Genomic DNA, 14,272 nt, shown 5'->3' with positions numbered 1-14,272 from the left:
CACACACACACACACACACACACACACACACTTGAACCAAAAGATTAATAAAATAAAATTTTTTTTAGGTGGCATATACTGTATTTCTGTAATTTTTTTTAAATGCTGTTGTGGCCCACTAAATAGATTTTGTACCCCATTGATGGATTATAGTCATCAGTTTGAAAAACACTGTTCTGAGCCAGGCACAGTGGCTCATGCCTGTAATCCCAGCACTTTGGGAGACCGAGGCAGGTGGATCACTTGAGGTCAGGAGTTTGAGACCAGCGTGGCCAACATGGCGAAACCCTGTCTCGACTAAAAATACAAAAATTAGCTGGGTGTGGTGGTGTGCACTTGTAATCACAGCTATTTGGGAGGCTGAGGCAGGAGAATTGCTTGAACCCTGGATGGGGAGGTTGCAGGGAGCCAAGATCGGGCCACTGCACTCCAGCCTGGGCAACAGAGCAAGACTGAGTCTCAGAAAAAAAAAAAAAGAAAAACACTGCTCTGAAGAATTTGGACAGAGGGAGCAGCATGTGCAGAGCACACATTAGGATGAAATCATAGGCAGGAGCTATGGAATGTGTATCTGGAAAAGGCAAGATCTAGAAGATGCCCCGGAAACAGCGTAGCATAGTAAAAAGAGGGAAGTTGGAGATAATGGAGTCATAACCGAATGATACGAGCTGACTAACCCTCTTTAGCCATCTCACGGGAAGCTAGGAGGGACAGTGTCTTTCATTTGATCTTATGTAGAAGTGAGACATTCCTGCGGAAAGTTTTGAGTTGTGGCTTTGTGAAGCAGACACGAGCCTCTAGTCCTGAGGGAAGTGTGTCTGCGTTTACTGTGGTCCCACATGTAATTAGCATAGCTCTGCCTGTTGGGCTTCCTCATAAGCTTTCTTTGGAAAACCACCATTCCAGCCCATGTCAGTCTTCCTCAAAATCCACCTTTGAGGTTGAGATTATTTTCTGCAGAAATTGTAACTCTTTTATATTTTCTCTTATTCTATTATAGTATATTTAAGAAAATACTTATCTCTGAATTAAAACATTAAAACATTTTTAACACATTTAGATGAAATTTAAAAAGATTCACTCATAGCTTCATCACCTAGACACATGATACTTTTTATTTCTCCTTGTTTCTTTCAAGCCTTTGTCTTATGTAAAGTTATAATCGTTGTATGGTAATAGTTTTTGCTTTAAGCTTTTTTCATGTTAATTTTCATAAACACCTTTCTAGGGTTTTTTCTGTAGCATTTATCATTGTTGATAACTTCGTTTATAATATATCATGTTGAAGTACTATAATGCATTTAAGTATGTCTTCATTACTAGATTTTTTTTTGTTCCCACTTTGCTACTAAAAGTAATACTATTATGCATATATATATATATATATATTTTTTTTTTTTTTTTTTTTTTTTTATTTGAGACTGAGTCCCGCTCTGTCACCCAGGCTGGAGTGCAGTAGTGCAACCTCGGCTCACGAAAGTCTCTACCTCCTGGGTTCAAATGATTTTCCTGCTTCAGCCTCCCGAGTAGCTGGGGTTATAGGTTGCGCCACCATGCCTGGCTAATTTTTGTATTTTTAGTAGAGAAGGGGTTTCACCATGTTGGCCAGGCTGGTCTCGAACTCCTGGCCTCGAGTGAGTCACCCGCCTTGGCTTCCCAAAGTGCTGGGATTACAGGTGTGAGCCACCACGCCTGACTTTTATGTATATTTTTGTTCATTTAACTGTATTCATAAATTCTTATTAGAATTTAAACATGAGGGGCAGGTGTGGTGGCTCATGCCTGTAATCCCAGCACTTTGGGAGGCCGAGGCGGGTGGATCACGAGGTCAGGTGTTTGAGACCAGCCTGGCCAATGAGGGGAAGCCCCGTTTCTACTAAAGACACAAAAAATTAGCCGGGCGTGGTGGCGCGTGCCTGTAGTCCCAGCTACTCAGGAAGCTGAGGCAGGAGAATTGCTTGAACCTGAGAGGCGGAGGTTGCAGTGAGCCGAGTTCACACCATTGCACTCCAGCTCAGGCAACAGGGGAATTTTTTTTTTTCCATCTCAAAAAAAATAATAATAGAAAAGAGTATAAACATGATAACTCGATATGCATTGCTGAATTTCCTCTTGTGGGATTGAACTAAAAGAAGAGACATACAAATGTACCTGTTATCTTATATAGCTTTTCTGGGCATTGGAATTTATAATAATTTTTTCTAGTTAAAGATGTCCCTCATTTTCTAAATTTAAATTTTTTAAATTATTGACAAATACGTTTATTTTTTTCCTCCTAATTTTTTTGCCTACTAGTCTTTATTTTAAGATTGTTTAGGATTAGGATTCTTTCCATTTCTCCTGACTATATAATGAAAGAAAATGTTAGTTGTTTTAGAAATGTACTCTATTCTTTTGAGATGCTTTTTGCTTTTGTTACTTTTAGCCTTATGACCTCCTTTGTTTACCAGATCTTAAGTTTTGATGTCTTACCAGTATTATTTATCACATTTATCCTTAACTAACTACTGCAGTACAAAATACGATCTTATATTAGATGAGCAGGCCGAAGACTCGAAGTCAAGTCACTCACACACAAGTAAAAAACACAAGAAGAAAACCCGCCACTGCTCTGAAGAGAAAGAAGATGAGGACTACATGCCAATCAAAAATACTAATCAGGTACCTCTCATATCCAGACTTAGATGTGGAGAAATAAATATTTTATCCCTCTGTAAATAATGTCTTAGTGATATAATTTAGGAGGTAAGGGATAGTTCTAAGCAGAGATGGGTTTGTTCCTAAGAAGCAGAATGGTTGCACTGGGGTATTGGATTTCAATTTTCAAAAATATTTATCACAAATGGTAAAAGATCATTTTTGACATAATGTATCAAATACTTCCACAATGTGAAGCAAGAGTGATTTCCATACCTGTGGATACTCCTTTATTCCCATCGAAACAAGTGTGGTTGTGCTGAAAAAGATTTTGTCATTTATCTGCTTAATTTATCACCAGTGTTATGTATAGCACTTAAGGGCTCTTGAGATTTTACGTCCTATAAAACATTTATATCCTGCCGTATAGTATATAAGAAAAACAGCACTGATAATTAACTTTAGCATGCTAAAAGCTCTCCTGAACAGCACATTTAAAAAAAAAACAAAAATTCCCCAAAGAAAATTTATTGTGAAGAAAAGTGATTATTTCCAGCCTGTGCTTTGGTTCTTAGTTAAATAAAAAACAATTTACAGGCTGGGTATGGTGGCTCACGCCTGTAATCCTAGCACTTTGGGAGCCTGAAGCAGGTAGATCACTTGAGCTTAAGAGTTCGAGACCAGCCTGGGCAACATGATGAAACCCCCATCTCGACAAAAAATACACACACACACACACACACACACACACACACACACACACACACACACAAAATTGGCCAGGCGTGGTAGTGTGCACCTATGGTCTCATCTACTTGGGAGGATCGCTTGAGCCCAGGAGGTAGAGGCTGCAGTGAGCCCAGATCGTGCCACTGCGCTCCGAGCCAGACCACGTCTCCAAAAAAATTTTTTTTTTTTTTTTTACATCAGAGCTCCTTGCTTTTGTTTTACCACATGGAGACATTTATGCTGGGCCCTGGTGGATGAGAAGGATTTCAGTGGGCTGAGGTGAGAAGGGAGAGAACTTAAGATGGTGAGAATGTCAAGTAAAGATGCAGAAATAGAGAAATGTAGTATGATAGGCAGAGTCAAGGATTTGCTGTCAGGAGAGCTAGGTTTACATTTCTATACTGCTGGCCATCAAAGTGACCTTGACAAGTTCTTTAACTTTCTGAGCCACAGTTTCATCCTCTGTGAAAAGTGAGAAATACTTCACAGGCATTTTGTTAAGATTCAGTGAAAAAAATGCGTGTGCAAACATTTTCTACACTGGCTATTATTGTTACTACTTTTTTTTTTTTAACTTAAAGCAAATTACTAGTTTTAGAGTTACTTGGAATAGTTTCTCTCTGTGGTTATGACATTAACTAGATTCATATTTCAGTTAAAGTGTTTCTTTTTTTTTTTTTTTTGAGACAGTTTTGCTCCTGTTGCCCGGGCTGGAGTGCAATGCCGCAATCTCGGTTCACTGCAACCTCTGGCTCCCGGGTTCCAGCGATTCTCCTGCCTCAGCCTCCTGAGTGGCTGGGATTACAGGCACCTGCCACCATGCCTGGCTAATTTTTGTATTTTTAGTAGAGATGGAGTTTCACCAAGTTGGCCAGGCTGGTCTCGAACTCCTGACCTCGTGATCTGCCTGCCTCAGCCTCCCAAAGTGCTGGGATTACAGGCGTGAGCCACCGCGCCTGGCCCTGTTTCTTTTTCTTTTTTTTTTTTTTTTTTAATGTTTAAGGGTTGCTTTAACAATTTTTTGTTTTGTAGTTTTAAAAACTGTTTCCAAAGTGAAATCTACAAAATGGTACATTTAGAGAACCTAGTTTCCATTCTTGTTCCCTCCCCTTTTCCTTCTTCCCTCTGTGGGTAACTATTTTATGTGTTTTATGGGTTATTGATTTAAAAAAATTTAGCAAGTAAATATTTGATATATGTGCTTAGCTCTTTGCTATAATCCAGCAGAGATAGAATTTCTTCTTTCTATAGCCCTTTAGCTGTTTAAAGATTGCCATCATTCATGCCTCATCCCGTTTTTAGGCCATACCTTTGTTGGTTCCTGCAAATATTTCTCACATGAATCAGTGGTGGTAATAAAAGTAGTAGTAGGCCAGGTGCAGTGGCTCATGCTTGTAATCCCAGCATGTTGGGAAGCTGAGGCAGGAGAATCGCTTGATCCCAGAGTTCAAGACCAGCCTGGGCAACATAGGAGGCCCTGTCTCTATAAAAATTTTAAATAAAAGAAAAAAGTAGTAGTAGTTAACATTTTTTTGGTCCTTACAATGTGAGGTGGGTTCTTTTGTCCCCCTTTCACACAACAGTGAGAACAAAAAATTGTTACTTGCCCATAATTTTACACAGCTAGTAAGTAGTGGAACCACAGTTTAATTTCATAGTTGGACTCCTAACTACTCTTGCTCGTCTTCTTACCTGGGGTATATTCTCATCAGTTTTCTTTCCTAAACTCTAATGTTATTTTAATAAAATGTGTCCCATAATATAATATTCCAATGTGATTTAATAGGAACACATCTCCTCCTTCTTAAATGTCTGTACTCTATTACTTTAGTCTAAGATCACATCAGTCTCCTTTACTGGTGGCTGTATCACATTCCTATGAATGTTTAGCATGTTTTCCACTAAAAACTCTGAATTCTTTCCCCCTCCGTGTGCTGCTTTTAGCTCCAGCTTTTCATCCTGCACTCGTACATGGAACCGTCAATGAATTTAAGCCTGAAATAAATAAACATTGGTGTGTTTGAGATAATCAGAGGTCTAAAAAAATTCAGACTGGTTGTGTTTTTTTGTGTGAGTCCTTCTGATTCTGCTGTTTTGATTACTTGAAACCTTACAGTAGCAAATATCCTTCTCATTTTGCATGGAGTAAAAGCATCAAGATTTTGGGGGAATGCTATTAGTATTTTTTAAAAGATTTTAAGGCAATTTTAAGTTTAAATTTTAAGGCAATATGAATTATAAAATTACTAAATTCTGAATAATGATCTCCTAACTTCTCCCCTTAAAGTATATTAAATTTTAAAAAAGTCTTGTACTTTGATTTAATGATATAGCTGCATTAATTTTCTCTTCTTTCTAATAAAACTCAGCGTCAGTATTTAAGATTTTAATTGCTCCCTGATTTTTTATTATTTTGATTGTTTTTTATTTTTTAAAATTCATTAAAGAGAATTTTCAGTACTAGACAGATTTCAGCTATAGTTCATATTTTCGTATTTGTCGGTGTTTTGCTTGCTGAGTCTGGTTTCCCAAGAGTATTTTAACTTATTTCTTCAAATTCTTTGTTTTTTATTGAGTAGCTAGCCTTACTAATCAATTCGAAAACGTTTGTTTAATTTTCCACCTCATGTCTTAATTCCAGAGATGGTTTTTGTGTTGTTGAGGTTTGGGTTTTACTGGGGTTACAGGAAATGACTATTCAGCTGTGGGTTGCCTTGCTGAGAAGTATTCATGCTGGTTGTCAGTTTTCCACTGGGGTTTTCATAATGCTTGTATTCTTGACTGTACTTTTGCTGTCATTTTAGTGATTTAATGTTATCTTGGTGACTAAGATTTAACCAGATCTTTGAGTTAGTCCCAGAGACCTGAGCAAGGATAGCTTTTAATTAGATTAGACTTTTTTTGATTGCTTATTTCAAGTCATTTGCCAGGTTAATTGCTTTAAATTGGCCATTTTGTGTTCTTCGTTTTTTCCTTTCTTTTTTTGCCACATGGTAGTTTAATCATCTTGTCTTATGTTTTAAATGTATAAATAATATAACTTTTAAAAATTCATACTGGAAAGGACCTAGAGCTTATCTAATTCATTTATCTCACTTTAGATATGAAGATACTGATCCCACAGGCCCTTAGGGCTTTATAGTGGGAGAGCTAGAATTTTAACATTTATTTGGTTCAGTCAGGTATTGGATTTTTTCCCCATTATTCTATACCTCTCCCCCCTTTTTAATTTTGGATGTCAAGTTAAATTATCTCCAACCTGTGCAGATCTCTTGAGTCTCAGTTTCCCTATTTCTAGAATGAGGATATTGCATTCCTAAAGCTCTTAGCACTGTGTTAGCATGTACTTAGAGGATCTGCTCTTACATGGCTTCATTCAGCCACTTTAACTTTTCCCCTTCATACATACAGGGCTCATTTTTCCTTGCTTTTCAGTTTGCACTTACACTACTTTCATTAGCCTTCTTGCAGCCAATTCAGACCCAAGCTCACTTACCCTTTGAGGCTCATCTGAAATCCTAACTTCTCCATGAAACCTTCTCTAATTATTCTAACCTTAAGAGTACTTGTTTGACACATCTCCTAAATGTCAAAGACTGTTTGAACCCAGATCTACCTGACTTCAAAGCTTGTGTAGCTTTGAAAACTACTCCCAAGTAGGAGTGATTTTAAAGTTTCAGTCCAATTCAAATATTCAGCTTCCTCAAATTTTTAAAAGAATGAAGTGCTACATAATCTTTTATCTCTTCTATTTTAAATACTCAAAGCACTTAAGTGCCCATTTGTATAATAACGTACTGAGGATTTTATAAAGTTATACATCAGCCAGCAGTCTCGGCATTTTAAAAGTTCGTCTCAACCAATACAGAAATGAGTACAAGGTGTACAGATATAATAGTATATGAATATTTCTATTTTGTATATGTTATAGGAAGCACAAAAATTCTTTTATCTAGGAATGTCATACTTTACTGGAAAATAGATGGTAAAGGGCTAAACCAAAATACCTACTCATTTTTTCTGCCGCAGGGACTCTTATAATATGACAAGAACTATTGGGATTGTGTGGAAAATCACAAATCAGTTTATAATATTTTATTCCACACTGTGATTATTACTATAACAATCATGTTACATCTGTTTTCACACACTGTCAAACTCAAGGTATACAGTATCTAGACAGCATATGGAATAACTAATAATTTGCTTAAAACCCAGTCCTTAACCATGGGATTCATCACTCTGAATTTTAAGCCTTGACATTTATGTCTGCTACAGTAGTATCTGGTGATAGAGTTAGGACCCTTGGGAGTTTAGTCCTTAAAATTTTCCTTTCCTTTGGGCAGTCTTAAGAAAGTTAAATTTTACAAAGTATCTCTTGAAAGAGCATTGGCTATGGTCTAAGAGTAGAATTAAATGTAGCAATTTTATTATCCTTGGGGCAAAGGATTCTACCAGTGTTTAAAAACTCATTTTAAAGAAACATAATAATTTTAACATAAGCCTAGTCAGCTGAGTGAGGTGGCTCATGCCTGTAATCCCAGTACTTTGGGAGGCCGAGGTGGGAGGGGATCACTTGAACCCAGGAGTTTGAGACCACCCTGGGCAACATGGCGAAACCCCGTCTCTACAAAAAAATACAAAAATTAGCCAGGTGTGATGGCACATGCCTGTGGTCTCAGCTACTTGGGAGGCTGAGGTGGGAAGGATCGGTTGAGCCTGGGAGGTTGAAGCTACAGTGAGCCATGATCGTGCCACTGCATTCCTGCCTGGGAGACAGCAAGACCTTGTCTCAAAAAAAATTCTCCTCTCTAGCTTCTGTGTTTCTAAACATGGAAGCTGTATTTGAACATCTAGAGAGGAGCTGTTATAAAATAAAACACTTTAAAAATTAATTGCTCAGACCCAAGTATACATTATCCATTTTCTTTTTTTGAGACGGAGTTTCGCTCTTGTTGCCCAGGCTGGAGTGCAGTGGGGCAATCTTGGCTCACCGCAACCTCTGCCTCCCAGGTTCAAGCAATTCTCCTGCCTCAGCCTCCCGGGCAGCTGGGATTACAGGCGTGCTCCCACACCTCGCTAATTTTGTATTTTTAGTAAGAGTTTTTCCATGTTGGTCAGGCTGGTCTTGAACTCCTGACCTCAGGTGATCCATCCACCTCGACCTCCCAAAGTGCTGGGATTACAGACGTGAGCCACCGCACCCGGCCTCCATTTTCTTATTTAAGACTTACTGACTTGTCTAAGATCTCTTCCTGCTAAGTTATTTCAATGATATCTTCTTATAGGATTCTTGTGGGAATTGTAGTAGAGTTTCATTGCAGATCAATAATGGGACCACGTTTTGGGGAATGAAGGGTGGGGAGGTGGGAATAAGACTATACATAATCAGAATTTTTGATATTGCAGATTGCTCTAAAGACATGTTCTGATTTCAGTTGAGCTATTTCAGTTCCATATTTTTGAATCTGATCCTTCATTTCAGCCAAAATAGTAGATACAAATCAATAACATTGTTAAACCTTTTTCTGAATTATTTTATTGCTTTGTAATTTACAAGATTCTTGACATTAGTGGTAGTGTTCACATTTAAGCTGTTATAACAGCCTTCTAATGGTAGACTTTTCTAAGTTTTATTAATTGAAAATGCCTACAGAATGATTATTTTATTGATTCACTTGTAATTCTCCCTTCCTTTGACAGGATATCTATAGAGAAATGGGGTTTGGTCACTATGAAGAAGAAGAAAGCTGTTGGGAGAAACAAAAGAGTGAAAAGAGAGACCGAACTCAGAACCGAAGTCGTAGTCGATCTCGAGAGAGGGATGGCCATTATAGTAATAGTCACAAATCAAAATACCAAACAGATCTTTATGAAAGAGAAAGGAGTAAAAAGAGAGACCGAAGCAGAAGTCCAAAGAAATCCAAAGATAAAGAAAAATCTAAATACAGATGAAAGATGAAGAGGCAGAATTGAGAGGCTAACATATTTACTCTTGTCTAACTTAAGAGTGCCAGGAAAGCAGATGCTTAGATTTTGTGTCAAAGCTTGTTATTTTTTTCATACTAGGATTACGGTCCTTTAGATTAATACTGATTATATAGAGCACGAAAGAATTGAACATTTTCTTTGTATACTTTTTTACACTAATTTTATTGTTATACATAAATGGTAGTCTTCATTTTTGAAGTCTTTTACATTTTCACTCTTTTTTTAATGAAGTATTTCATACTACAAAAATACATAGATGTATATAAAGGGATAATAAAATGTAAATATCTGTGTACTCATCAGCCACCTTAAGATACAGGATATTGCCTACATTTTAGAAGTTTCCTAAGGCCCTCTCCCTCTCAAATAATTATTTGGAATTTTGTGTTTGTCATTTGCCTATTATAGTTTTACAACATACGTACGTATCTGTAAGTGAAATGTTAATTTTGTATGTTTCTGAATTTTATATAAATGGCAAAATGTTTATTTCTGTGACTTTCTTTCATTTTTATTGCTATATAGTATTATATAAATATACCACAACTTATTCATTCTTCTCTTGATGGACATTTGAGTTTTGTGTATTTATTTTTGTTTTTGCTGTTGAAACAATGCTGCTGTGAACATTGTATCTAGGAGTTATATTGCTTGATATATTGATAAAATAATGCCAAATTTGTGTTCTGAAGTGGCTGTACTAGTTTATACCTCTCTTGGCACTGTGAGTTACCTTTGTTTCATAGCATCTCCAACACTTGTTAAGTTCAGACTTAAAAATTTGCCAACCTAGTGGATATTAAGTGGTATCTACCTGTGATTTCCAGCAAGATTACTGTTATCTCTGTTCTTCCATGGGTAAGATGTCATTTTTTTCCTGGCTGCTTTTAAGGTTTTCTCTCTATCACTGGTTGTAAGAAGTTTGATTATGATGTGCTTGCTGTAGTTTTTTTTTTTTTTTTCACGTTTCTGCTGCCGCAGCGATTTTAACTGTGGGTTTATGGTTTTCATAGAATTTGGAAATTGGGGGGCATTTTTTCTTCTATTATGTCTTTTGTCTCTCTGCTCCTCTCATGCTTCTGGGGCTCTGATGACTTGGATTGTACGTTAGGCCCCTCAAAATTGTCTCCCAGTGTGCTGATTCTCTTCAGCTTTTTTAAAAGCCTTTTTCTCTCTGTGTTTCATGTTGGGTAGTTTCCAGTGCTGTGTCCTCATTGTTTATTAATCTTCCCGTCTAAAGTATCTAATTTCCTTTTAATCGTATCCAGGTATTTTTCACCTCCGACATATTTTTAGTCTTTAGAAGTTCTATCTGGGTCTTTATCTCCCATGTATCTCCTTCACATGCTCATGCCTTCCTCTATTTTTTTTTTTTTTTTTAACATCTGGAGTGTATTGATAATAGCTGTTTCAATGTACTTGCCCATTCTGTCATCTGCATCATTTCTGGTCTGTTTCTATTGATTGATTCCCACCCTACCCCAACCCCCACCCTGCCCATATTGGATTGTAACTTCCTTCATTACATGCCTGGTAATTTCTGTTTTTAACATTGGGTGCTGGAGTTCTTTTAAGTATCTTGAACTCTGTTTGGGGACATAAAGTTACTTGGAAACAATCCAATCATTTTATAGCTTGCTTTTAAGCGTAATAAGACAGGACTGGGACAGCCTTTAGTTTAGGGCTAATTTGACCCACTACGAAGGTAATACCGTTCTGAATAATCTTCTGGTTACACGGTTTCTGCATTCCGCCTGTTGGGAACATGAACTATTCTGAGCCCTATTGAGCTCCCAGTTGTATCTCCTGTTCCTTACCTCACATGTGTACACTGCTTGGTGTTTAGCTGAAGAGTTGAGGGAAACCCAATATTCTGCCCTGCAAATCTTACCTTGGCTCCCCTAAATTCTCTACCCAGGGAGGTTCCCTTCCCTAGCCTTAGTGCCACAGCCTAGAAACCCCGTGTAGAAGCTTGCACAATTATAGGGCTTTCTTTGTTTTCCATCTCTCAGGAGTCACTCTCCTGCACTGGCTTTTGTCTAACATCTGGAAAACTTCCTTGTATACATTTTATATAGGTTTTAGTTTAAGGTGGAGAAGGTAAATCGTGTCTCTGCTACTCCATTTTGACTTGAGTGGAAGTTAACTTTGTATTTCCTAAATGTTAATGAGGCTGAGTATCTTTTCCCATGTTTTATTAATCATTCCTGATTGCGCTCTGTGAAAAGCTTGTTTCATGTCTTTTGCGCATTTATATAGTAGATTGTTGTCTTTTTATACTTAATAGATTGTGGATACTAAGAATAAGTTAAGGAGTGCTGTCTCCTTCCCTCTGTCTGTTCTCTTGGAAGAAAAGAAAAAGATTTAAATTAATCTGTTTCTTAAAAGCTGGATAGAGCTTGCCTATAATATTGTCTGAACTTTGCATTTTTTTTGTGAGAAAATTTCTTAACTGTTGATTAGGTTTCAAAAATTATAGAATTATTAGCCTTTCTATTTCTTTAATGTTAGTCATTTTACATTTTTCTGGGAATTTGTTTTCATTGAAGTTTTTATTTTTTGATAGATAGCATTGTGCATAGTTTAGCTGGTAGATTTTTACTGTCCTTTTGCTTTGTTGATGAATGTCCTTATGTTTTAATGTGTCTCATAAACAGCATATAGCTAGATGATGATGATGATGATTATTATTATTTTGAGACGGAGTCTCACTCTGTTGCCCAGGCTGGAGTGCAGTGGCGCGATCTCAGCTTACTGCAATCTCCACCTCCCGGGTTCAAGCGATTCTCCTGCCTCAGCCTCCTGAGTAGCTGGGACTACAGGTGCTTGCCACCAGGCCTGGCTAATTTTTTTTTTTAGTAACAGGGTTTTTACCATATTGGCCAGGCTGGTCTGGAACTCCTGACCTTCTGATCCGCCCACCTCAGCCTCCCAAAGTGCTGGGATTACAGGCATGAGCCACTGCACCTGGCCAATTATTTTTAAATCTAATCTGAACTTTAACTGGTTAGTTTAGTGCATTTTTATGTGTACTGATATATTTGCATTTATTCCTTACCACCTTATTTTGTGCTTTTTATGTTTTCTTCTTCCACTCTTTTTTTCTTTTGGAATCAAAAATGTTTTTTAATTCCACCCTCACCCCTCTGCCCCCTCTTCTTTGTTTTGGGGGAATTGCCTTGGAATATTACATTCATACTTAAAAAGTATAATGTTATATCTTTATCTTCCTCTCTAATTGAGAGTCTTGGAACTCTCTAAGTCACCCCTCTTGCAACTTTCATGTTACAATCACTCAGTATTTTAGTTATAGCTTGTGATTTTTAACTTTAAAATTAGACCTTGAGCTGGACTCAGTGGTGCACACCTGTAGTTCTGGCTGCTGAATGGCTGAGGCCGGAGGATCCCTTGAGGCCGGCAGTTAGAGGCTGCAGTGCACTGCGATTGTGCCTGTGACTAGCCTCTGTACTCCAGCCTGGGCAACATAGTGAGACACCATCTGTTAGAAAGAAAATTAGACCTTGTGATTATTACTGTTTTTATACAGATAATTGTTGGCTTAGATTTATTTTATATGTTAGAAGTGTTTGTTTATTCATTATTATTCTCACATCTCAAACCTTTCACCTAGGATAATTTTCCTTCTTTCTGAAGCACATCCTTTGATGTTCCTCCAGTGACATCTGTTGATGGCAAACTCTTAGTTTACATTTATCAAAAATATTTTCAATTCATTCTATAAAGTTGATTTTATATGTACATAATTCTAAGTTGAGGTTTTTTGTTTTTTTTTTTCCCCAGTACTTTGAATAATTAGTCTACTGTCTTTTTACTTTTGTTACTACTGGGGAGAAATCTTTTATCATTCCAAATATCATTCTTTTGGATATAATGTGACTTTTCTTTCTGATTGCTTTTTTGCTGCGGTTAATTAAACTTTAAATTTTGAAATCAGTTGTAGATTGGCATGCAATCATAAGAAATAATACAGAGAGAACCTGTGTACCCTTTGCCTAGTTTCTCCCAGTGATACCATCTTGTAAGATTCTAGTATAGTATCACAACCTAGATGCTGACATGGACACAGTGGAGATACAGAAAATTTCCATCACTACAAGGACCCCTCTTGCTGTCCTTTTGTAGCCACGTCTACTTCCCTGCCACTTCTGTTTTCTCCTTCACCTCTGTCAACCACTGATATGTTCTCCATTCCTATAATTATGTCATTTCAAGGATTTTATATAAGTGGAATTCTGTATTATGTAGCCTTTTGGGGAGCCACTCATAATCCAGAAATACATAATCCCAAATGCCATGATCATGAAGGTTGAAACCCTGATAATCATAATCCCAAATATGTAATTCTGGAAAGAATAATTTTAAAAACCTTTAAAAGATATTTGTTTACATTTTGTTTGTTTGTTTGTTTTGAGACGGAGTCTTACTCTGTTGCCCAGGCTGTAGTGCAGTGGCATGGTCTCAGCTCACTGCAACCTCTACCTCCCAGGTTCGAGTGATTCTCCTGCCTCAGCCTCCCAAGTAGCTGGGAGTACAGGTGTGTGCCACCATGCCCGGCTAATTTTTGTATTTTTAGTAGAGATGGGGTTTCACCATGTTGGCTAGGCTGGTCTTGAACCCCTGACTTCAGGTTATTAATTTTTTTTTTTTTTCGAGACGGAGTCGTGCTCTGTCACCCAGGGTGGAGTGCAGTGGCACGATCTTGGCTCACTGCAAGCTCTACTTCCCGGGTTCACGCCATTCTCCTGCCTCAGCCTCCCGAGTAGCTGGGACTACAGGCACCTGCCACCACGCCCAGCTAATTTTTGTTGTATTTTTAGTAGAGACGGGGTTTCACTGTGTTAGCCAGGATGGTCTTGATCTCCTGACCTCGTGATCTGCCTGCCTCGGCCTCCCA

The 14,272-nt window shown here is 37.7% G+C and overlaps 1 protein-coding gene across 1 annotated transcript in view; it reads left to right on the top strand.

Moving 5' to 3' along the window:
- PPIL4 (peptidylprolyl isomerase like 4) overlaps positions 1–10,040 on the top strand; it is a 40,710-nt gene extending 30,670 nt beyond the window's left edge. The window contains exons 12-13 of the mRNA XM_030809822.1: positions 2,514–2,661; positions 9,070–10,040. Of these exons, the coding sequence (XP_030665682.1) occupies positions 2,514–2,661; positions 9,070–9,321 (400 nt within the window). The 3' untranslated portion in view covers positions 9,322–10,040. The remainder of the gene's footprint in view (positions 1–2,513; positions 2,662–9,069) is intronic.
- Positions 10,041–14,272: the final 4,232 nt, after the last annotated feature.

The sequence above is a fragment of the Nomascus leucogenys genome, chromosome 3, assembly GCF_006542625.1.
Source record: "Nomascus leucogenys isolate Asia chromosome 3, Asia_NLE_v1, whole genome shotgun sequence".
NCBI classification, from domain to species: domain Eukaryota; kingdom Metazoa; phylum Chordata; class Mammalia; order Primates; family Hylobatidae; genus Nomascus; species Nomascus leucogenys.
This window is presented reverse-complemented; position numbering and strand designations above follow the sequence as displayed.